Source organism: Geotrypetes seraphini, chromosome 1, assembly GCF_902459505.1.
Source record: "Geotrypetes seraphini chromosome 1, aGeoSer1.1, whole genome shotgun sequence".
Classification (NCBI taxonomy): domain Eukaryota; kingdom Metazoa; phylum Chordata; class Amphibia; order Gymnophiona; family Dermophiidae; genus Geotrypetes; species Geotrypetes seraphini.
In genome coordinates this window covers 151,956,819-151,982,816 of record NC_047084.1, presented here as the reverse complement: position 1 = coordinate 151,982,816, position 25,998 = coordinate 151,956,819, and the positions used below count along the sequence as shown (strand labels likewise).

Below are 25,998 nucleotides of genomic sequence, written 5' to 3'. Positions count from 1 at the left end.
TCACTAGGTAGCAATCCCGACGCATGTGCAGACCATTTACTTTGCCTACTTTGTAGATGGTCTGCACATGTGTTTGCTGTCTGTTTTTTTTTAACCTTTTTTTACTGGCTCCAACTCTCCTGCTCTCTGCTGCCCTTCCCTGCAGTACAAGCCAGTGGTTTTAACCCGCAGGTATAAAGCGGGTTAAAACCACGAGCTTGTACTGCAGGAAAAGGTGGCAGAGAGCAGGAGAGTTAGGGGAGGCAAAGAGCAGATCGCAGTGGAGAGTCGGGGGAGCCAGAGAGAGAGTCGGGGGAGGCAGAGAGCAGGTCGCGGTGAAGAGCAGGAGAGCCAGAGAAAGAGAGTCGGGGAGGCAGAGAGCAAGGTTATTTCAGGGCTGCAGGGCTGGCAGGACAGTCGGAAAGGAGATGAGCGACTAATCCCCAGCAGTCGCTTCTTGTTGATCGGCCAGCCCAGTTAGTGTTCAAGATTTTTGTTTAGCGAATCGCGTCCCTGCCCACTTTGCATGCCGTTTCCTTCACACGTATCGGAATCGGATCGGTACACAGGTTAGTGAATCAGGTCGGAGGGAAATCGGGTCCTGCAGGCCTCCACTGAGCCTGCCGTATGACCTTGTGGTTCGGTGATAGGCCAGGACAGGAGGGATCCCTCCTGTCTCCTGTCCCAGCTGACTCTGACAATTTTTTTTACAACCCTCCAGCCTCCCCCCCTCCCCCGTGTACCTTTTTGAATCCTTGGTGATCCAATGGTGTACCGGGCAAGAGCGAGCTTTCTGCGCTCCTGCCCCGTGGCTGCATTGAGCCCCTCAGAGTCAGCCAGGACAGGAGACAGTTCAATGTGCAAATTCTCTGTGTCCCCGGTACAGTGTCTTCATGAGCACTGTGGTTGGAGCTCCAGCCTCAGCACCCTGAAGTTGCGGATGTAGGTGCATGCACGAATACAGGGCGGTACTTGCAGAGACTTCCCAGGAAAGGGACTTTGGAGTTCTGATCGACAAGTCGATGAAGCCGTCCACACAATGTGCGGCGGCAGCAAAAAGGGCAAACAGAATGCTAGGAATGATAAAGAAGGGGATCATGAACAGATCAGAGAAGGTTATCATGCTGCTGTACCGGGCCATGGTACGCCCTCACCTGGAGTACTGCGTCCAGCACTGGTCGCCGTACATGAAGAAGGACACGGTACTACTCGAAAGGGTCCAGAGAAGAGCGACTAAGATGGTTAAGGGGCTGGAGGAGCTGCAGAACAGCGAAAGATTAGAGAAACTGGACCTCTTCTCTCTCGAACAGAGGAGATTGAGAGGGGACATGATTGAAACATTCAAGGTACTGAAGGGGGATAGACTTAGTAGATAAGGACAGGTTGTTCACCCTCTCCAAGGTAGGGAGAACAAGAGGGCACTCTCTAAAGTTGAAAGGGGATAGATTTTGTACAAACATAAGGAAGTTCTTCTTCACCTAGAGAGTGGTAGAGAGCTGGAACGCTCTTCCAGAGGCTGTTATAGGGGAAAACACCCTCCAAGGATTCAAGACAAAGTTAGACAAGTTTCTGCTGAACAAGAACGTACGTTGGTAGGGCTAGTCCCAGTTAGGGTGCTGATCTTAGACCAGAGGGCCAACGCATGAGTGGACTGCTGGGCATGATGGACCACTGGTCTGACTCAGCAGTGGCAATTCTTATGTTTTTATAAGGTACTCAACTTTCAACCATCAGACTTTTGGCCACTAAACTTTTGGGCGCTCAGCTGGCAGTGTCAAAAATTCCTCTCTCTGCTTCTCCCCAACACTGACCTTCGGTACTCATTGCCTGGGGCAGCCCACATCTCCCTTCTGCTCCAAGGATCCTGACCAAAGCAGAATGCAGGCACGGGCCCTGCTTTCTGCTGACCAGTGCCAGTGAGAAGTTAGATTGTAAGTTCTTCTGAGCAGGGACCATCTACAAATGTCAAAATGTACAACACAGTGTATGCCTTTCAGCGTTATATAAGTGATAAGTAGTAGTACTAGTATCCAAAACTCTGTGCTCAAACCACAGTGCCAAAAAGTTAGGGGTGTTCAAACGATGGATGCTCAAATAGCAGCACCAAAACTCACATACGTACCTAATATATATTTGCAGATATTCAACACTATCTGTAAATATAGTTAATATTGTAAAGCTTATGCTAGGCACTTTTTATTGATTTAAGTTGTGCACCATGATGTACATCAAGATAACGTGCAATGAAATTCAATAGCTTACATGCTGTCAACAATATTTAACATATAAGCCCCAAAGACCATAGATTTGATGATTATGAAGAAACTAGTGTTTAATAAAGAAATACAGTTACATGCTGAGGTGCCTGTTTTCAAATGTCTGAAAACCTATTACTAAGCTATAATGCCCAAATGAAAAAAACAGCAAGAGGCTTTCATGAAATGTCCTTTTATGTTACCCTGGGTTTGATCTAGAGTTCAATCCAAAGCAGAAAATGAAAACATATAACAGTACAAAAATCTTTCCAGCAGGCATGGAACACAGGACATTCCCCTTGTCCACACTCAAGATATGTTATCCAGGAACACTGCAGTGGGAGGTCTAGGCTTTCAGGTATATCGTTTTGAGACCACCCTACATTGCCGAGGCAACAAAACAGAAAAACCAAGGTCAAATGAGGCAGATGCTTGTAACTAGATACTAGCAACAGATATGAGGTATAAAATTCACTTACATCTATCACGGATGACTTACAGAACTCAAACAAAGCTGGCGAGAGTTGTTCTAGAAAATTATTTAACACTGGGAAATGTAAACAAAACATCTATAATGGCTTTGATGAGTGAGTTTCTCCAGCAGTGTATCTACTTACTAATTTCTCTGGATAAAGGAGGTAAAGCACAATCATCACTTTGAAACCACATGAGACCTTACAATTATGAGTTAGTTGCCAATGCAGTCTTGCCTGATCAGCTGATAGGAAGAGGTTAAAAAGCTCTGAAGAGCATTACTCTTAAGGTAAATTTAAAGGCACAAACACATTAGCCCACAATATGGGGGAAATACAATGGCCTCCAAGTTTAGGGGCTGGAAAGGTCTGCAAAGCTCCCTTTACAGAATATTAGCTTAGCCCGCAACTAACTTTAGGTGTGAGTGCTTAAGTCTGCCAAAGGCTGGTGCAAAATGCTTGTGCCCAACTAGTACCAGTTAGGTGCATATTGTGACCGGGCCTGTCCCTGAGTAGGTGGGAAACCGGGCTCAGACCACAGATAGATTTATTAATGCGCCTTTTATATGGCTGGATGAACAAAAACCCGGAGGACGGATTTCTTAGGAACTGGAACCAGGTTTATTAAAGTTTTCAGAAAAAAAAACACACAAAAAAACATGTTGGAACATATAGCACGTTCTTCACATTTTCCTTCACCAAGCATAACAGGGGCTTCAGTCCTTGTGCCCTGCCTGGAGCTTCCTGGTCCATAAAATAAATCAGGTTAACATCCCAAACCTCCCAACAAAAACAAAGCAAAGGGTTGGCTTTCAAATTCTCCCACACAAAAAAATGTGTCCAGGGTTAATGACTGTAGCCAAGCCCAACCTGGGCTAACTTCCAAGATCTTCTTACCCCTCCAAGTCCTCTAGAGGTAAGTTAACTAAACAGTTCTCACAATTACTTTTCACTTGGGCAGAATTACCCTGACCTGCTTCAAACACTGCTAGTGTCCAGGACTTCAATTAGCATAGACTGGATTATTGAGAAAAGGGCAAGACCTCTCATATCTCATACTCCCCCAAGTCCATGTCTTCCCCGGGCTCACTCTCCCCAGGAAGGCTGTTCATTTCCCAGTTCATGGATCCATAACCCTGGCTGGTTCTCCACCCTGTGTCCTCGGGCTGCTTCTCCCAACCCCCGTCTTGCCTGGGTGTTAGCTCCTTGCCAACCGGTCCTTTCCACCGCCCTACTCTTGGTGCACCCTCCCGGGGTTTGTATGGCCAGGCATGGTCGCGTCCAGGACCTTCAATCTCCCACCTGCTGAGTTGTTTCCTCGATAGCATACGGGGCTGGGGAACAGGAACTCCCTGGAAGCTGTAATCCTTCCTGCTGGTGGCTGGCTGATTGTGATTAGCACCACCTGAGCCTCCAACTGACTTCCCCTGGTTTGTATTTGAGGCTTTCTGACGTGCACACCTCGAGTGTTAACCCCACCCCCTCCTGAGTTGGGTTTAGGTTTCAGAGCAGGAGGAAAGGAGTAATAGGGGGAAGAATTCGGTTCAAGTGCCCTCCCCCTCTGGCTCTTAGGCTGGGTTATGACCGGGTTTTTCTCTTCCCTTCCTGGCTGTGCCGGCTCCATGCCAGGTTTTCCTGGGACCAGGGCATGATGCATGCTGGGTTTTGTGGTTCTTTTGGCTGGGACAGGGGCTTCCCTGTCACAATATATAGAGGCATTCTATAACATCACCCCTAAATTCTGCACATGCTCCTGACTACTGTTCCCTCTCCTGGGCGAGGGTCCTCCAAATGAATTCTTGCCAGTGGTTGGTGGTGTTTTAATCTTGTATCTTCCATCACTAGGAACAGGCAAATGCCTGGGGGGTCCTGCAGAGATTGCATGTCTCTCACTATATACTTAAAATGTGATAGTCAAACAGCGCCTTTTACTGGCAGAACTATAGAGGCAGGACTCTCAGCTTAGAGCAGTGGTCTCAAACTCAAACCCTTTGCGGGGCCACATTTTGGATTTGTAGGTACTTGGAGGGCCGCAGAAAAAATAGTTAATGCCTTATTAAAGAAATTACAATTTTGCATGAGGTAAAACTTTTTATAGTTTATAAAACTTTCCTTTAACAGTTAAAAGGAAAGATATATAAACTATAAAGAGTTTTACCTCATGCAAAATTGTCATTTCTTTAATAAGATATTAACTATTTTTTCTGCGGCCCTCCAAGTACTCTATTTTTTTCTGCAGCACTCACATTTAAAGTTCAATATCTTTTCTTTCTCAAAACTGGCACATTTCAATCACTAAATTGAAAATAAAATCATTTTCCTACCTTTGTTTGGTAATTTCATCAGTCTCTGGTTGCACTTTATTCTTCTGACTGTGCATCCAATATTTCTTCCCTTCTTTCAGCCTCCTGTATGCTTCCTCTCCTCCAGACCTCATTCCCTCCCCCAACTTTTTCTTTCTTTCTCTGTCTGTCTTTCTCTGATTCCATGCCCCATTTTTTGCTTTATTTCTGGATCCCTGTCCCCCCTCCTTCTTTCTTCCTTCCTCCGTGCCCCATTTTTTGCTTTTTTTTCTGGCTCCCTGTCCCCACCCCACCCCACCTTCTTTCTTTCTTTCTTCCTTCCTTCCTGCCCTCCCCCATGCCACCGCTGCCGCGGAATAGGCTGCTGCTGCTGCCGCTATCGGGAACAGGCCATCTCCCTGCTTCTCTTCTGCACGGGGCCGACCAACTCTCGCTGCCCGATGTCAATTCTAACGTCGGAAAGGACGTTCTGGGCAGCCAGGCAGCAATTGGCTAGCCAGAACGTCCTCTCGACGTCAGAATTGACGTCGGGCTGTCAGAGTTGGTCGGCCCTGCAGGGAAGAGAACAGTGGACCGCCCCCCCCCTTGGTACGCCACTGGAGCAGCAGCGTGTCTGGCCGGCTCGTTCATTCAAAGCCGCGGGTGGCGGCTCCTTGCGAGATCCGCGCCTGCGTCTGAAGCCTCTCTGATGTTGTGACATCAGAGAGGCTTCCGATGCAGGAGTGGATAGAGCAAGGAGCCGCCAACCCACGGCTTTGAGCGAATGAGCCGGCTGCTGCTCCAAAAGGAAGAGAATGATGGCCTCCAGACTGCGGGCCGCAAATAAAACCTGGAGAGCCACATGCGGCCTGCGGGCCGCGTGTTTGAGACCGCTGGCTTAGAGGGAACAGTGCCCCTGACTCATGCATATTGTAAAATTTAGATATACGTTATAGAATAGGGTGTAAGGCAGATCTGCACTTAACTCCTATTACGCCAATTAAGTACTTGTTGACACCAAGTTATTGATTGTTAGCACGTAATTGCCTAATTAGTTTATGTACGGATCTGGAATCCATGCCCAAACTTGCGCATCCAACTTTGGCAACTTTTACTGAATTCTCCCCTAAATCTCTGAATATACATTTCTTTTTTGCAGATCTCATTTAAAACAATGGGATTTATTAACTCATTTAGTTGAGGAAATGCTTGGGTTCATATTTTCATCAGCTCTTAGAGCAATAGTAGCAATGTTTTCATGCATTTGGGATTTATTTACTAATATTAACAGCAATTATAGTGCTTTAGTAAATACAGCCCTCACTGCTAAGCGAACTTCATGGGCATTACAATTCAACAGTACATAAGAACATAAGAATTACCGCTGCTAGATCAGACCAGTGGTCCATTGTGCCCAGAAGTCCACTCACGCAGCAGCCCTTTATTTATTTATTTAGATTTATATCCCGTCCTCCTCAGAACAGGTTACAGAAAAACAAACACCCGCTAGTCAGAAAAACTGGGCAAAAATATATTTTTTATTGTGTTTGACCATTTGCCAAAGTCTGGCCTGATCAAAGACCAGTGCCCTAACTGACACTAGCTTTACCTGCATACGTTCTGGTTCAGCAAAAACTTGTCTAACTTTATCTTGAATCCCTGGAGGGTGTTTTCCCCTATAACAGCCTCCGGAAGAATTTTCCAGTTTTCCACCACTCTCTGGGTGAAGAAGAACTTCCTTACGTTTGTACGGAATCTATCCCCTATTAACTTTAGAGAGTGCCCTCTTGGTCTCTCTACATTGGAGAGGGTGAACAACCTGTCTCTATCTACTAAGTTTGTTCCCTTCATTATCTTGTCATGTCCCCTCTCAGCATCCTCTTTTCAAGGGAGAAGAGGCCAAGTTTCTCTAATCTCTCACTGTACGGCAACTCCTCCAGCCCCTTAACCATTTTAGTCGCTCTTCTCTGGACCCTTTCAAGTAGTACTGTGTCCTTCTTCATGTACGGCGACCAGTGCTGGATGTAGTATTCCAGATGGGAGCATACCATGGCCTGGTACAGCGGCATGATAACCTTCTCCGATCTGCTCATGATCCCCTTCTTAATCATTCTTAACATTCTGTTTGCCCTTTTCGCAGCCGCCGAGCATTGCACGGATGCAGTGGCGTACCTAGCATATGTGACACCCAGGGCCCATCATTTTTTGACACCCCCCATCTGTACAAAAAACATGATTTTTAGTAACAAGCCACACGTCACACATGAGTACCTAGGAAAAGGCAGCATCTTACATATTGCAGTGAGCAGTACAACATCAATACACCCATTGTACAACTAAACAAGCCAGACTAGTACAGATCAATCCTACACCGTCAATCCTAACAGAAAATCATGTCTTTCGAACATACAGAACACAGAAAACACCTTTGCCTAGTATGGAATATGTCATCACAAACTAACCCCTCCCCCTTTTACAAAACTGTAGTGTGGATTTTAGCCATAGTGGTAACAGCTCTGACGATCAGAGAATTCTGAGCATCAGAGATGCTACCACCACGGCTGGTGCTAAAAAATGCTCCACAGTTTTGTAAAAGGGGGGATAAAATAGAAATACATAGACAAAGGTTAAATTGAACCAGCAAGAAGCTGGACTCTGCATACAATGCAACACCACAGAAAGAGTGACACATGTCTCCTAAAGCAATAAATAAATAGAAAATTTTTGTTCTACCTTTGTCTTCTCTGGTTTCTGCTTTCCTCATCTTCTTGTTACTCTCTTCCTTCCATTCACTGTCTGCCATCTCTCTGCCCCTATATGACATCTTCTCTCCTTCTATGCCTCTTCCAGAAACTGTATGCTTCCCCCTACCATCTCTCCTTTCACCCCCATTGGTCTGGAATTTCTCTCCTCTCCTTCCCTCTCCCACACCTCTCTTCTGCAATCCCTTTATTCCCTCATTTTCCTTTTCAATTTATTTTCTGCATCCATCTAGATTACGTTCTTACTACCCTCTCATCAATTTCCTTTTTTACTGTCTACCTACAGCTTGCCATCTCTTTCCCTCACCCCCTCCAATATTTCCCTAACTCAATCCTTTCCCTCATCATGTGCCCTCCTTTTATTTATCCCCTCTTTCCATCATGTGCCCTCTTTCTCTACCCCTTCCATCTAGCTAAAGAAGCACTGCCTGGGCTTTGCAGTCCCCAGTTATGTCTCTAGCAGGATATATATTTCAAATCTGATATATTCTAATGACAAAATAGAAATAAAATGATTTTTTTCTACCTTTTGTTGTCTCTGGTTTCTGCTTTTATCTTCTTTTCACTCTTTTCCTTCTAGCGTGTGCCCTGTCTCCTCAATCCAGCATCTGCCCGTTCCATCCACTGTCTGTCCCTTCCAGAAACTGTTTGTTTCCCCCTGCCATCCCCCCCTTTGGTCTGGCATCCATCATCTTCCCTCTGTTCCCTCATGGTCTGGCATCTTTCTCCTTTCATCTCTCTTTCCCTCCCCCTGTGGTTTTTAGCATCTCTCTCTTCTCATTTCCTCCGCTCAGATCTGATATCTCTGTCTCCTTCCCCATTCTCTGGCATCTCCTTCCCCTCTCTCTCTCTTCCCTTTCCTTCTCTGGTCTTCCTTCTTTATTTTCTGCCTTCGTCCAAATTAAATTCTTTCTTACTATGCAGTCCTCAGTTTTCCAAGTTTCCAAGTTTATTATATAATTTGATTAATCGCCTCTTTTCACTGTGTCTACCCACAGCATGCCACCCCTTTCCTTCACCCCTCCACTATCTTACTAACTCTATCTTCTTCCCCATCCAGCATATGTCCTTTTTCTTTATCCCTCCTTCCATCCAGTATGTGTTCTCTTTCTCCACTTCCATTCAGCATTTTCTCTCCCTTCTCCCCACTTCCATCATCTGCCCTCTTCTCTCTCCCCACTTCCATCATCTGCCCCTTCTCCCCACTTCCATCATCTGCCCTCTTCTCTCTACTTCCATCATCTGCCCTCTTCTCTCTCCCCCTTCTCCCAACTTCCATCATCTGCCCTCTTCTCTCTCCTCCTTCTCCCCACTTTCATTATCTGCTCTCTTCTCTTTCCCCCTTCTCCCCACTTCCATCATCTTCCCCCTTTTCTCAATTTCTTCATCCACCACAGGCCCATCTCTCTCCCTTCCTCTCAACTTTCCATTTTTGGCAACAAGATCGGCAACGCCCCCCCCCCCCCCGCAATGACATTTAAGATCGGCAACGGGCTTCCTTCTACCCCCAGCATGAACAGAACTTCAGATCGGCAACACGGTGCTCAGTCCAAAGCTTCCCTCTGACTCAGCCTCCTGTTTCTGCCAGGCAGTTCAGTCAGAGGGAAGCTTTTGACTGAGCACCGTGTTGCCGATCTGAAGTGCTGTTGATGCCGGGGGTAGAAGGAGGCCCTTAAGTGTAATCGTGGGGGGGGGGCATTGCCGATCATGAATTGCGTCATTGCCGTTGCAGCCGATGGCCCCAATGCGATCTTGCCGGCTCTGCGCGGACCGGCACCAGAGAACCTGGACCTGGACGGCTGTGCACCCCACCCTAAAGTGTGCACCCGGGGCGGACCGCCCCCCCGCCCTCCCCCCTTGGTACACCACTGCACGGACGGCTTCATCGACTTGTCGACCAGTACTCCCAGGTCTCTTTCCTGGGGTGTCTCTCTGAGTACTGCACCAGACATCCTGTATTTGTTTATAAGATTTTTGTTACCGACATGCATCATCTTATACTTATCCACGTTAAACCTCATTTGCCATGTCTCGGCCCATTTCTCAAGCGTGTTTATGTCACGTTGCAGGTCTTCGCAATTCTTCTGCGTCTTTACCACTCTGAATAATTTCGTATCGTCTACAAATTTAATCACTTCGCTCGTCATACCAATTTCTAGGTCATTTATATATATGTTGAAGAGCACGGGTCCAAGCACCAAACCCTGCAGCACTCCACTCATAACACTTTTCTAGTCCAAGTATTGTCCATTTACCCCCACTCTCTGTTTCCTATCCACCAAACAGTTTTTAATCCACATGAGTATTTCACCCTCGATTCCATGGCTCGCAATTTTTCGAAGTAGCGGTTCATGCAGGACCTTGTCAAACACTTTTTGAAAATCCAGATATACAATGTCGACTGGATCATCCTTGTCTATCTGCCTGTTTATTCCCTCGAAGAAGTGCAGCAAGTTCGTCAAGCAAGATCTTCCCTTGCTGAAGCCATGCTGGCTGGTCCTCATCAGATTGTGTCCATCAAGGTGATCAATGATGCAGTCCTTTATCAGCGCCTCTACCATCTTTCCCGGTACCGAGGTCAGACTCACTGGTTTGTAGTTTCCAGGATCTCCCCTTGAACCTTTCTTGAAGATCGGCATGACATTCGCCTCTTTCCAGTCTTCAGGAATCCTTCCTGATTTGATTGACAGATTGGCTATTAGTTGAAGCAGTTTAGCTATAGCCCCTTTCAGTTCCTTGATTACCCTTGGATGGATGCCATCCGGTCCCAGGGATTTATCATTTTTAAGCCTATCAATCGGCCTGTATACCTCTTCTAGGTTGACCGTCAATCCTGTCAGTTTCCCGACCTCGTTTCCTACGTATAGCCTGTCGGCTTCTGGTATTTTGTGTATAACCTCTTTGGTAAATACAGACGCAAAAAATGTGTTCAGTTTGTCGGCGATGGCTTTGTCCTCCTTTAGCACTCCCTTTATTCCATGGTCATCCAACGGCCCAACCATTTCCTTCGCAGGACGTTTCCCCTTATATATCGAAAGAACGGCTTGAAGTTTTTCGCCTCCTTGGCTATTTTTTCCTCATATTCTCTTTTGGCCCTTCATAGAAACATAGAAAATGACGGCAGAAAAGGGCCACGGCCCATCAAGTCTGTCCACTCTAATGACCCCCCCCCAACTTCTTCCCCCAAGAGATCCCACATGCCTATCCCACTTTTTCTTAAAATCTGGCACGCTGCTGGCCTCAATCACCTGCAGTGGAAGATCATTCCAATGATCAACCACTCTTTCAGTGAGGAAATACTTCCTGGTGTCGCCATGAAATTTCCCGCCCCTGATTTTCAGCGGATGCCCTCTTGTGGCTGTGGGTCCTTTAAGAAAAAAGATATCATTTTCCACCTCGATACGGCCCGTGATGTATTTGAATGTCTCAATCATGTCTCCCCTCTCTCTACGTTCCTCGAGTGAGTATAGCTGCAATTTACTCAGCCTTTCCTCATACGGGAGATCCTTGAGTCCTGAGACCATCCTGGTGGCCATTCGCTGAACCGATTCAACTCTCAGCATGTCTTTTTGGTAATGTGGCCTCCAGAATTGTACACAAAATTCCAGATGAGGTCTCACCATGGATCTGTACAATGGCATTATGACTTCAGACTTCCGGCTGATGAAACTTCTAATGATACAACCCATCATTTGTCTAGCCTTGGATGAAGCTTTCTCCACTTGATTGGCAGTTTTCATGTCTTCACTAATGATCACTCCTAAGTCTCGTTCTGCTGCAGTCCTAGCTAAGGTTTCACCATTTAGGGTGTAAGTTCAGCACAGATTTCTGCTACCTAGGTGCATGACCTTACACTTATTGGCATTGAAGCTTAGTTGCCAAGTCGAGGACCAATGTTCCAGTAGCTGGTTATGTACTGAATATTAGCAGTTAGGCGTCAATATACTATTTAATTGGTTAGTGTTCCTGTTTGGCCAGTCATATTGCTTGAATATGGATGGATGGATTATGCCACCAACTCATGCTAATATGCACAGTGAGGAATCCACCCTGTGACATTTCAAGGCAGAGTACAGGAGTGGTTTGACATTGCCTTTCTCCTGTGCAGTGTGGCTCCACTATGTCATTGATGCCCAACATAGGGCCTCTCAGCCTACAACACTTGGCATTCCCAGGTGGTCTCCCATCCAAGTACTAGACAGGCCCAACCTGCTTAGCCTACTCAGGGAAGCCAGGCCATAGGCACAGCTTGAATATAGGGAAAGTATAAATGTTTAAAACAATGACACATATGTGCAGCCTTGTGTACTTATGTGTGTAAATTGTCCAAATCTGCTTAAGTACCATTCTGTACAGTAGCACATATCTTACATAGTGCAAATTTTTCAGATAGGCATATATGTACCTAGGTAGAGTTGGGGCGGAGCATGGAAGGACTCACTTTTTCAGAATTTTCATAATTTTGTAAAATCCTGTAAGTTATGTATGCTTTCTCCAGCATTCAGGCATGAGCTCTACATCTGGCATAATTGCTCAAAGTAAACCAAAAAGGCAGGTGATCTACAAGTCATATGGAGCAGGACAGAAATCCAAAAAACAAGAAGGCCAAAATCAAAGGACGATACAATAGTAAATACCTTTATATTTTGCTTTCCCTCTCAAATACTCTACACCAGGGGTGTCACAGTCCCTTCTCAAGGGCCGCAATCCAGTCGGGTTTTCAGGATTTCTCCAATGAATATGCATGAGATCTATTAGCATATAATGAAAGCAGTGCATGCAAACAGATCTCATGCATATTAATTGGGGAAATCCTGAAAACCCGACTGGATTGCGGCCCTCAAGGAGGGATGTTGACACCCCTGCTCTACACTGTTGTAGTTTCAAGCAGTCCTGTTTCACAGTGGGCTTTCTTTAAGCCTGCCTGTGGTCACATGACCTCCTAATTAGTATGCATGAGGGCTTTGAGCTGTTACTATCCCTTCCAAACACTCCATAACATATTATAGGCCCCTGAGGCAGCCTGAATAGGCAAAACTCAGCTGAGTTGGGGGCAGTTTTGACCCCTCTGCCACTGTTGATAACAAAGGTGTTTACTTTTAGATCTTCCTTTGATTTTGGTTGGCTAGTATTCTACACAGGAAAAATAGTGCACAGTCCTATACTGTATAGCAGCTACCAGCATATCAAGTTCATAAGTTTATTAAAAGTTTCCATCATGAAAAGAAAAGATATAGACAAGACCACCCATACCCTCAGTATTGTTTTTAGTTATTAAAAGTCACCTATTATGAATAGAAAAATATAATCTCATGATCAGGCATCTCAATAAGAATAAGCACATTCAGGTAATGTACAGAGGAATATTCTTCTACTGTAATAGCTGTTATCTTGATCTGTATCCAAGGGCTAAACTTTCATAAGAGAAACAAAGGGGGGTATTGAGAGGTAATAATTTTTACATTTTATTTTCAGAGAATACATATGCACAAAGAAAATTCCTGGCTTGCATTACCACAAAGTCCAGCAGATGATATTTTAACCCACACCATTCAGGGTCTGAGATGATTATAATTTTAAATTATCAACAAAAGGGTTGATATTTTAAGCAATGTCTATGACTATGTTTACTAACTTTTAATCCTGTTTTTTATGTTTAAATCTGTTTATTAAGTTTTCAAAATAGCAAGTAAACAAACACTCATGAACAGTGAACAAGAACTATCACCTCCCATGCCCCCCCCCTCCCACCCACCCATGGGAACAGTCAATGCCACATCTAACATTCAGATAGTTAATTAAGCAACCTGCTACGTACAGAGGGTTGTAACGTAGAACAAAAAGGCAACCAGCATGTGAGGTAAAAGGAGCCTGCTTTAGAGTCCATATTAGAAATAGCCAAGCGTTCAAATCCCGCCAGCTGAATCAATTGAGTCCTCCAATGAGACACGGTTGGAGTGTTAGAGGACAACCAACATTGTAGAATAGTCTTGATGCCCATAACTACAGCTTTCCGAGCAAACGATGCCATACCCGGACGGACCGGGTGCAAGGACAGCTTCAATGTAAAGAGGAACGTGTCCGTAGGAGTCCAAGTGCAATTGCAAAAAGATGCAAGGTGGTGACATACACGTGTCCAAAAAGCCCGTATACCCGGACAAAGCCAGAACATATGACCCAGGGATGCTCTAGGCGTTCTACACTTAGGACAATGATCAGTGGTGCAAAGACGAGCATGAAAGGCTCTAACCGGAGCAAAATATGTCCGGACCAGGAATTTGTAGTAATGTTCTTTCTCCGCTACAGACACCAAGTATTTCGTTCCCAAGGAAACACTCCGCTTTAGCATATCAGCAGAGATAGGGATATGTAAGTCCTGAGTCCATTTAACTGCTAACGCAGCATAGTCCAAATCACCAGCCAAGTCCTGCAAATAACGATGATGAAATCGTAAGGGTATAGGCAATTGTGCAGTAAGACACAGTGCTTCTGATAGTTGCTCTTGTACAGTCTCAGTCAACGCAGAACCAGGAAGGGAATGGACATAGTGTTGTAGTTGAATGTAAGGGAACCAGTCACCAGCACCAAAGGCGGAAGAGTCACATAACTGCTGAAAGGGCTGGATAGAACCATCATTTTGAAGTACATGGTGTAAATAAAAGAGACCCTTTCCATCCCATTGAGGATGTGACTCCAGTCCCATACCAGGAAGAAAATCCCCATTACCAGCAATAGGGAGACAAGGAGTCACATCGGGTCTGATAGCTAACTGAGTACAAAGATATTTCCATGCTTTTCAGATGAGAAAGAGTAGAAAATTCCCATAATGAAGTTCCCTTGGAGGTAAACATTGTACATGAATCAGATAGCTAAAATGATTTGGAACAAAAGCTAAACATTCTATCTGGGTAGCAGAAAAGTAATTAGTCTCACAAAACCAATCATGCACATGACGAAGTTGACAGGCTACATTAAGGCGACCAATGTGTAATAACCCTAAGCCTCCCTGTGTAATAGGAAGAGATAAAGCATGAAAAGAAATGCGAGATCGTTTACCACCCCATAAATATAAAAGCAAGGAACGTCGGTGTAGCCGAAAATGGTTGTGCTGAAGAAAAAGAGGCAACGTTTGAAAAAGATAGAGCCATCGAGGAATGATCATCATGTTATATAGGGCTATCTTACCCATCAATATCAAAGGATAATGGCGCCAAGCCTTCAAATACTGATCAGTCCTCGACAGCATAGGGAGAATGTTAATAGTGTATAGAGTGGACAGGTCCCTAGGTATAAGAATACCGAGATATCGAATAGAGGAGGAGGCCCAAACCAAAGGAAAACCCCCCGGCCATGAATCTTGAACGGAAAGTTGCAGAGGAAGCACCAGGGATTTTTGAGTATTTAGGGTAAGGCCAGAAAATAGATGAAACTCGTCCAAAAGCTCTAGTGCACGCGGCAACGATCTGTAAGGTTGAGCTAAAGTGAGCAACAAATCATCAGCAAAAGCTAACACACGGAGTTGAGAAGAACCTTCCGGCAACCCTACTAGTACATCGTCTCGCTGTATAGTGCGAAGGAAGGGCTCTAAGTAGAGCAGAAAGAGTAAGGGGGATAGCGGGCAACCCTGACGCGTCCCTCGCCCTACCGGAAAAGGACGAGTGAGGCAATCATTTACTAGTATCGAAGCAGTCGGTTCACAATACAACGCTCACAGAGAAGACCAAAACCAGCCCCCTATCCCCACATAGTCCAGAACCCGAAAAAGGTAATGCCATTTAACCTGATCAAACGCTTTGGCGGCATCCAAACTCGCCAGAATGCCTAAAGTAGATGTAGATTGAGCTTTGGACGCCGCCAACAATACCCTCCGAACGTTTACCACCGAATGCCTTCTCTGAACAAACTCAACCTGTGCAGTAGAAATAACAGTAGGTAACAAAGGGGTCAGACGGTTGGCCAGCAAACGGGCTAGTATTTTTAAGTCCACATTGATGAGAGAGATGGGGCGATAAGACTCTACATCATCTCTAGATTTACCCGGTTTGGGAATCAGAGTAATAGTGGCCTGGTTGGCATGGATGGGAAAGGAACTTTCTCCAACGCCACCATAAAGTAGCCCAGAAGAGGTTCACATACCTGTAGAGATAACATTTTATAGAACTCAGTTGTAAACCCATCAGGGCCCGGAGCTGTGCAAGGTCGCAAATTCTTAATCGCCTTCTGGATCTCCGTGCCCTGAATAGGCCGATTTAAAGCTGATTTCTGCAAGGCAGTGAATTTAGGCATGCCAGCATCCTCTAAGTAATCGATAATTTCTGGACCAGTATAGGGGCCAGGGGAAGCATAAAAGTTAGAAAAATGTTGGAAAAACGCATCAGCAATATCCGCAGGCTTAGTATGGTAAGAAGCATCAGGCGCCCGTATGCGGGAAATATAACGATCGTCTTGCCAATTTTTAGTCATGTGAGCCAACAATTTACCCGTTCTATTTCCAAAACGATGGAACCGATACTTCCTATAAAAAAGGGAGCGTTTAATCTGATCGTGGAGCAAAGCATTAAGTGCCACCTGAGTGGAATGCAGCTCTTCCCGAAGGGCTCGGGTAGGGTGTTGCAAAAACTTATATTTTATACGGGAATACTGTTTTTCCAAATGTAAAATACCATGCGATATTCTTTTATGGCGGGCTGATACGTAAGATATAATCGCCCCCCGAAGGACCGCTTTTGCCGTGTCCCAAAAAAGAGCAGGGGTGGATTGGTGCTGACCATTAGTAAGAAGAAAATCTTCCCAACAGGTCTGTATATACGCCAGAAAGTCAGGGTCAGTGTGTAAATAGGAAGGAAACCGCCATCGTGAAGACCCCATAGGAGGAGAACCCCAGGTCACATCAATCCACAGAGGGCAGTGATCCGAAACTTCCAAAGGCCCAATGGTAGCCTCTGTAATGCTGGAAAATAAAGATTCAGAAATCAGGAAGTAATCTATCCGAGAAAAAGACCCGTGCGCCCGAGACTGAAGTGTGTAATCTCTCTCAAAGGGGTGAAGGAGCCGCCAGGGGTCAATCAGGCCCAGAGATTTGCACAAAAAGGGAATGCCCTTAGTCAGTGTACCCGATGGAGAAGCAGCTGGAGCAGAGCGATCAAGCGAAGCGTCCATTACTTGATTAAGGTCTCCCGCCACTATCAAGGGGTAAGAAGTATCCAACAGACCTAAAGTAATCAAGGAATCAAAATAAGTCTGAGAGTAGGAATTAGGCCCATATGTTATCAAAAGTCTAAAGTCTGAACCCTGTAGTGAAACATGTAAGAGTAAATTGCGACCCTACGGATCCTGGTGACATACAGTAACAGCACACTTCAACCCTTTACGAACCAGTAAACAAACCCCAGCCCGCTTCCCTCCAGAGGACGCATAAAACACTGAGCCCACCCAACCCCTCTGCAGTTTCTTGTGTTCCTCATCGGTCAATTTAGTTTCTTGAAGGCAGGCCAAATCAGCTTGATGGTGTTTTAACTGTCGTAACAACTTGGAACGCTTCATCGGTGATGCAATACCAGAAACATTCCAAGAGAGAATATGAAGTGTGCTGTCACCCAGGAGGCTCGAACAAACAGTGTAAACAACACAATACTAGTAATATCCGCACCCAGGTGCCCAGCCTCACCCAAGTGCAGGTCATATAATACCCAACTCGTATAGCAGAAGAGAAAATACAAAAATACAGTGGAAACCACAATAAACCCAGTAACCAAAAAAATAAAGCAAGAGACTGTTCCCAACCCACCCGCCAACCCTCATCCCAAATCCCAGAAAACTCAAGAATCATATCCCCGAAGGAATATGAAGGAGGTCCGTGAAGACACCTCACGGGACCCCAATCCTCCTGACAAGTTATGAAAATTAAGTATAGTGAGCTTGAACACCAACTTCAATACAGAATATCAATACAGGAGAAATGTAAACAGCAAGCTAACTGAGTAACAGACCCTAGCTAAATCGAGCACAGTCAGGGAGGGTCCTTAGAAGAACCAAGGTGTACTTTGATGAAATCCTGTGCCTCTGTGGCCACCGAAAAAGAGTGCCATGTGCCATTATGCTGAATCTTCAATAAGGCTGAATATACAAATAAGAACCGATGATGAAGTTCCACCAGCCGTGTGCAAAGTGGGTAGAAAGCTTTGCGTTGGTTAGTAAGTGCCAGGGAATAGTCTTGACTGAGACGAATAACAGAATCCCTCAATTTCAGGGGCTCTTTCTGAAGCCGGTATTGATGAAGAATTTCCTGCTTGTGTCTGTAATTTAAGAATTTGGCAATCACCACACGGGGTCTAGCGTCACGACCAGGCCGCACGCCCAGGCGATGGGCCCTTTCCAGACAGAGCGAGCCTGGGGTCATAGTATCAGGGAATTCCAGCTCAAGCCAATCCTCCAGTTCCTTAAGCAAGCGAGCATCGGGAATAGTCTCAGGGACACCCAGGAAACGCAAATTGCTGCGACGAGACCGGTTTTCAAGATCATCAAGCTTATCAGCCTGTTGTTGCACTGTTTCTTGCAAGGCCGCAATGTCCATTTCATGTGAGTTCACAGTATCTTCTACATTTGAAACCCGTTGTTCTAGTTCAGTAGTTCTGGTAGCAGTCTCAGTTAATAAGTGTTCCAATTTTGATATGTGAGAGGTGAGAGTATCAATATGTGGTCCCAGCACTTGGGCAATAGCGCCCTTTAAATCAGCCAGCGCTGTGTCTGTAAATTCAGACACAGCCGTACCTGAGGCAGCCGCCATTTTCGTGTCCCGAGGCTTCGAGAAGGGGCGTTCTGAAGCGGCGATTTTCTTGCGGGCTGACTCTTGGGAGCGAGTCACATACTTTTCCATGCGTGCCCGCACAGTGCCGCCGCCGAAAAATCACTTTTGTTGGCCGATTTGGCTAATTACAGCCACGTGTGGAGGAGCGGGGTCCCGGAGCCGAGAGAGAGCGTGTCTCTATCGGCGCATAGCGTCACGTGACCCCCTAATCCTGTTTTTTAAAATCTTATGACATATATGTACTTCGCTGATTGTTCATTTTTTTATGGTGTAAACTGCCTAGAACTCTTGGGTAATGGCAGTATAGAAAGCACAGTTACTTACTGTACCAGTTGTTATCCAGGGACAGCAGGCATATATTCTCAATAGGTGGGTGACGTCACCGACGGAGCCCTGCAGCGGACAGCCTCGCAAGCAGACTTGCTTGAAGATCTTTGTAAGAGCTTGCGAGTGCCTTCCTGCCCGAGTCAGGGCGCGCGTCTCCTGTGAGGTACCTCAGTTCATATAACTGGCTAAGAAGCCAACCGGGGAGGAGGGTGGGTCGTGAGAATATCTGCCTGCTGTCCCTAGATAACAACTATTATGGTAAGTAACTGTGCTTTATCCCGGACAAGCAGGCAGCATATTCTCAACAGGTGGGTGACCTCCAAGCTAAGCATAAAGGGATGGAGGGAGAGCTGACAAGTTAAAAAAAAGAGATTTTGTAAAACAGACTGGCCAAATTGGCCATCCCTTCTGGAGAAAGTATCCAGGCAGTAATGAGAGGTGAAAGTATGAACCGAGGACCAAGTGGCAGCCTTGCAGATTTTCTCAATAGGAATTGATCTGAGGAAAGCTACAGATGCCACCATTGCTCTAACTCTGTGGCCCGTGACTCGACCCTGCAGAGGGAGACCAGCCTGAACATAGCAGAAAGAGATGCAAGCAGCCATCCAGTTGGAAATGGTTCGCTTTGAGACAGGATACCCCAACTTATTTGGATCAAAGGAGATGAAAAGTTGTGGGGCTGTTCTGTGAGGTTGAGTGCGTTGCAAGTTGAGTGAGGTTGAGTGGGGTTGAGTGAGGTTGAGTGCGTTGCAAATATCCAGCTTTCTTATCTCACTTATAACAAAAAATTGTAACTATCTTGGAAATGTCCAGTTAGCTCTTTTGTAATCCGCCTAGAACTGCACGGTACAGGCGGAATAGAAGTCACTAATGTAATGTAATGTAAAAGCCAAGGCACGCTTACAGTCCAAAGTATGGAGCGCCACTTCTCCAAGCTTCTCAATGAGGCTTTGGAAAAAATACTGAAGAACAATAGATTGATTGATATGAAATTCTGAAACAACTTTAGGCAAGAATTTTGGATGAATACGGAGGACCACTTTGTCATGGTAGAAAACTGTGAAAGGTGGATCCGCAACTAAGGCTTGTAACTCACTGACTCTTCGAGCAGACATGAGGGCAATCAGGAACACCACTTTCCAAGTAAGATACTTGAGATAAGCCTTGTCAATTGGTTCAAATGGAGGCTTCATCAATTGAGCCAGGACGACATTGAGATCCCAGACCACTGGAGGTGGTTTGAGCGGTGGATTAACATTAAAAAGTCCTTTCATGAAGCGGGAAACCACAGGGTGTGCAGACAGAGGTTTCCCATCAAGAAGCTGATAAAAAGCAGCAATCGCACTGAGATGGACTCGGATAGATGTAGACTGGAGTCCAGATTGTAAATAATCCAAAACTGAAGCCAAGGAGGTAGACATTGGCTCCATTTGGCGAGAAGAACACCAAGTAGAAAATCTAGTCCATTTCTGACCATAACATTGCCTAGTGGACGGCTTTCTGGAAGCTTCCAAAATATCCTGTACAGATTGAGAAAACTGTAGAGAGTCAGTTAGGTTGAAAGGTACCAAGCTGTTAAGTGTAGAGACTGCAGATTGGGATGACGTAAGGATCCTTGACTCTGAGTAAGCAGAGAGTGAAAAACTGTTAGAAGCAGAGGTTCCCTGGTGCTGAGTTGAAGTAGAAGGGAGTACCACGGTTGTCTGGGCCACCGAGGAGCTATCAGAATCATGGTGGCATGTTCTGTCTTGAGTTTGACAAGAGTCTTGAGAATCAGAGCGAATGGAGGGAAGGCATAGAGAAACTGACCTGTCCAGTCCAGGAGGAAAGCATCTGCCTCGAGATGCTGGGGAGAGTAAATCTGGTAGCAGAACTGAGGCAGCTTGTTGTTGAGGGGAGACGCAAAGGGGTCTATCCGAGGGGTCCCCCATTGAGCAAACACCTGACGTAGAGGGGAGGAATTGAGTGTCCATTTGTGAGGTTGCAGAAGACGACTCAATTTGTCCGCCAGACAGTTGTGCTGACCTTGAATGTAGACAGCTCTGAGAAAGATGTTTTGATGGATTGCTCAATTCCACAGCTTCAGAGCTTCTTGACAAAGGGAGTGAGATCCTGTACCTCCCTGTTTGTTGACATAGTACATTGAAACTCAAAAACAAGGAGAAAATGACTTACAGTTCAGTTGCATGGAAAGAACTGTAGCCCTTTCTACCAGAGTCTGCTCTTAATCAGCATTCCCTAGGTACAAGGGGCTGGGAGAGAGTTCATCACATGATGAATCACAATGTTGTTTACAATAGAATAAAGTGTTATGGGATGGTGAAAAACTTGATGGAATTACGGTGATCTTGAAGGCATGCACAGCTAGATCAGAGAGCTGCTAGTTCTTACAACCCTGAGGGAAGAAAGTGGGAGAGAGTGGCACAGTGATTAAAGCTACATCTCAGCACCCTGAGGTTGTAGGTTCAAACCCATGCTGCTCCTTGTGACCCTTGGCAAGTCACTTAATCCCCCCATTGCCCCAGGTACATTAGATTATGAGCCTGCCAGGACAGAGAAAAAGGCTTGACTTTTGCTCATGTAAACAGTTCTGAGCTCCCCTATGAGAACGGTATAGAAAATTGAATAAATAAAAGAGAAGCATGCTTGGAGAGCAAGCAACAATTAGAAAGAGTCCTATGAGACACAGGGAGCTGGACCATGAGCTCAGAAAGAGTCTATTACAGAGAATTACAAGATTACAGGAATTTGTAGTACAAGGGCACAATCTCATTTAAAGGCAATGCATGACTTATACAAAACAGCAAGCAATCTGCCTCCATGAATATGGGAACAAAACACTCTCCCACTTGGTATCAATAGATATCATTAATTTCTCACCTATCAACATTATAAACATGCAAAGTCCATTAATAAAGCTAGTTCATGAAAGTTGATAACTCCTTGCACGTCTCAAGTTAAAGGGTTATTGCTTATTTTCATGGTAAACTCCTCTCCATACAGGTAGATCCTAAACTTGTCTACCACTCTCCTCTTGAGAACTAGAAACTGGATAGTTTCTTTTAGTCTTAGATAAACTCTGACTTGCATAAGCCACTGGCCTCAGTTCATCAGAAAGTGGTTGATACAACACCATTCTCAGTCCTTCCAGACAAGCATTTGTATGCAGTTCATAGGGAGAACATGTGACAGCAAATGCAAGTTCAAAACCATTGCACAAACTATGATAATCCTGAATGCATTCTCACAATCTAGAGTCCATTGGACACCAAAATATTCAGACACTTTAAAATACTTCTCTCTTTCACCCCTCATCCCATGTTTCTGATTTGTGGATGGGTACCCATGCATCAATCCTAACAAGGGGCTCACAATTTCTGAATAATGTTTTACAAACCTCCTATGGTATCTACAGAATCCAAGGAAAGAGTGTAAGTCTTTAAATTTGCTAGCCATGGTTATCCAGGTCCAGGGCTATTCCCCTTTGTGACACATGTCTCACATACTTCACCTCTACTTGGCAGAATTTACATTTAACTCATGACAGTTTTAACCCACATTGGGCTAAGCAATCTTCAATAACCTCTCTCCATGTTCTTCCAGTGTTTTTTTTTTTCAAGTACAATCACATTGTCTAAATACACCAAAACTTCCGATAGATTCATGTCCCCCACAGTTTTCTCCATTAACCTTTGGGAAAGTTTCAGGAGTTCCAGACACTCCTTGTGGAAGTCTATTGAATGGATAGAACCTCAATGAACTTATGAATGCATTTTTTTTCCTTGTCTGCCTCACTCATGGGGATCTGGTTGTACCTACTAAGTAAGACCAAAACAAAGAACCACTGACTCCCAGTCAAGGAAACCAGGGTGTTCTCTATTCTAGGGGTAGTGTATTGATCAGGGGTAGTCTTTATTGACACATAATCTCACTGACCCATTATTTTTCCTCACAACCACACCAGAAGAAGCATAAACTGTTATTATATATATTATATATATAAGGGCTGTGAAACTCAGAAATAATCCCTGTATGACCCTCCTCCAGGTGTTTTCTAACATCAGCTAAATCAATGGGGCAATCCTCTGGGACCCTTCTCTGAATGAGATGTCATCTGTGAGGCATATATGGTATTCTATCCCCCACTTACTTTGAATAGCAGACCCTTAAGTATTAAATAGGCCTATTGTACTAGAGAAGAGAGAGATGAGGGATATGGCAAAAGTACATGAATATTTGAAAGGTATATAAGGCATTAGAAGCAAATATGTTTTAATAGAAAGGAAGTTCTAGAACAAGAAACCATGCTATGAGGCTCAAATTGGGTAGATTCAGGAGTAACATCAGAACATATTTCTTCACACAAAGGGTGGTGAATGGATGGAATATCACTAAGAACCTCTCATGAAACTGAACAAGACTTATGGTATCATCAATATTTTTATAGTTCTTTTGAGATGCTGTATCACAAGTTTTAATTGTGCACATTGAGTAAAAGGGAACATAATATTACCTTTTTGGGTCAATAATCCTGTAGAGTTTTCCACTATGAGACTGTGTCATGCTTTTGCTGCTTGATAAAATATAGACTTCACCTGTAAAAGATTCAAATATAGCAATGAAAAGTGTATTCCGTAATCTGTTTATTCATTTTTAAAATCTAATTGGCCTGGTTGAACGTCCCTCACAGTTTGGGTTCCAGTCCAGGTGCACCCCTCCACCACACATGAAACCTAGTTCCAACTTCCCCAGCCTCACTTTTACACAACCCTAATCCCTCAATTTAATGTAATTTATTTGATGCAGTCATTTATATTCCACTTATTCCACATTCCACATATTCTCGAACTGAAAGGTATGACAGGATATAAATATAGCTATTATTATTATTATACCCCAAAGGATTTAAAGCAGGTTGGAAGTGCACATTACATTAATTACATTCATAAACAGAAGTAAATCAAAAAGACTGTCCTAGCTATTTGGATATCCGGAATATTTTTAGCTGTGATGGCCAGCATTTAAAAAAAAAAATGTTGATTGTTGAGAGTGAATATTGATCTGCAAGTTTTAAGATGCTAGGAATTATTAAAAAGGGATGGCAAATAAGTCTAAGAATGTTATTACACCTTGAAAATTATGTTCAATTCTGGTCACCGTATCTCAAAAAAGATATACTAGTAACAGAATTAGAAAAGGTTTAAAGAAGTGATAAAGGGGATGGAACTCCTCTTGTATGAGGGAAGGCTAAAGAGGTTAGGGCTCTTCAGCTTGAAAAAGAGATGGCTGAGGGGAGATATGACTAAAGTCTACAAAATCCTGAGTAATGTCAAATGGGTACAAGTTGATCGATTTTTAAGTTCATCAAAAATTACAAGTGTCCCTGTAATGAAGTTACAGGGAAATACTTTTAAAACCAATAGAAGGAAATAATTTTTTCACTCAGAAAATAGTTAAGCTCTGCAGCATGTTACCAGAGAATGTGGTAACAATTAATGAAGCTGGTTTTAAAAAAGATTTGGAAAAGATCCTGGAGGAAAAGTCCATAGTCTGCTATTGAGACAGACAGAGGGGAAGCCACTGCTTGTCCTGGGATCGGTAGCATGGAATGTTGTTACTATTTGGGTTTTTGCCAGGTACTTGTGACCTGGATTGGCCATTGTGGAAGCTGGATACTGGGCTAAACTCAGTATGGGCTAAACTGGTCTGACTCAGTATGGCTAGTCTTATGTTCTAAATATCACATAATCTGTTTCTCATTATTTTGCATTTGGTTCAATAGCCTGCCTTACAAATGTATTCTTACTGTCTTTCTATTTAAGCAAGCCCCTCAGTTACTTAGTTCATCACCAGCTCACATAACCTGCCTTCTCCAGTACTCATCCTAGGTTGCCTTCTTGCATTGATCCATAGTTAACAAGATTAACCTTGAATTCTTGATCTAATCACCTCTGCCTCTCCCTCCTTCCATCTGCCCAGCTGACTCTCCGATGACCCATGTTGTCTTTTCTTCCTTTTCTGAAATCATGGAGAAGGAAACTGCACATTTTCTCACCTCCTCCAAACTTATTACCTGTTCCTCTGATACACTGATCACGGTCTCTCCTACTATCATTCCCACTATCTGCCATATCCTCAACGTATCCCTCTCTACTGCGACTGTACCTGACACTTTCAAACACACTGTACTTATGCCTACCTGCTCCTCTAATTATTGCCCTGTCTTCCTCCCCACCTTCTTAGCCAAGCTACTTGAATGTGTTGTTCAGAGCCGTTGTCTTGACTTTCTTATATCACAAGCTATTCTTGACCCTCTTCAATCGGACTTTCACCCTCTCCATTCTATGGAAACTGCCCTTAATAGAGTCTCCATTGACCTATTCCTGGCCAAATCCAAAGGCTACTACTCTGTCCTCATCCTCCTTATTTATCTGCGACATTTAACACTGGAGATCACCACCTACTCATTGATACACTGTTCTCACTTGGATTTCAGAGTTTTGTTATCTCATGGTTTTCTTCCTACCTTCCCCGTCACAGTTTTAGCATGTGTTGTGGAGGATCCTCTGCTGCCATTCTGCTGTCGGTCGGTGTACCTCAAGGCTCTGTCCTGGGGCCTCTTCTTTTCTCCATCTACACTTCTCTTGGAGCTCTAATCTTCTCCCATGGCTTCCGGTACCATCTCTATGCTAATAACCTGCAAATCTACACCTGAAATTTCCAGGCCCGAGTCTTGGCCTGTTTAACTCACTTTGATACGTGGATGTCTCGCTGTCACCTAAAATTAAACATGGCCAAGATGGAACTCCTTATCTTTCCTCCAAAACCTGCCTCCTGTGTGTCTGTCATAACTTAGACATTGTAAGCTCTTTTGAGCAGGAGTTCATCTCTTGCATGTTTAATGTACAGCGCTACGTGCATCTGGTAGTGCTTTAGAAATAATAAAGAGTAGTAATAGTAGACCAGCTGCAGAAAGAGGAAGACATTATCCCATGTCTTCCTCCACCAGGGTCAACTGCTAAATTGAGCCATGTGTTTCAAGGCAGCAGTCAAGACTTGAGCAGCAGAGGAGGAGCATGGGGAGAAAAAGGGGGAACTGACCAGCACATAGTT

The 25,998-nt window shown here is 44.5% G+C and overlaps 1 protein-coding gene across 6 annotated transcripts in view; it reads right to left on the bottom strand.

Moving 5' to 3' along the window:
• The window catches only part of HHIP (hedgehog interacting protein), a 385,274-nt gene that overhangs the window by 65,613 nt on the left and 293,663 nt on the right, over positions 1 to 25,998 (bottom strand). For 5 of the 6 annotated variants that reach the window (XR_004539039.1, XR_004539033.1, XM_033940011.1 and 2 more), the window contains exon 11: positions 23,399 to 23,480. Coding sequence is in view for 4 of the 6 variants with exons in the window: in XM_033940011.1 (XP_033795902.1) it covers positions 23,399 to 23,480 (82 nt within the window). In the remaining 2 variants the exon portion in view is untranslated. Of the gene's footprint in view, positions 1 to 2,485; positions 2,614 to 23,398; positions 23,481 to 25,998 lie in introns of those variants that run through there. The other variant, XM_033940012.1, reaches the window with a different exon arrangement.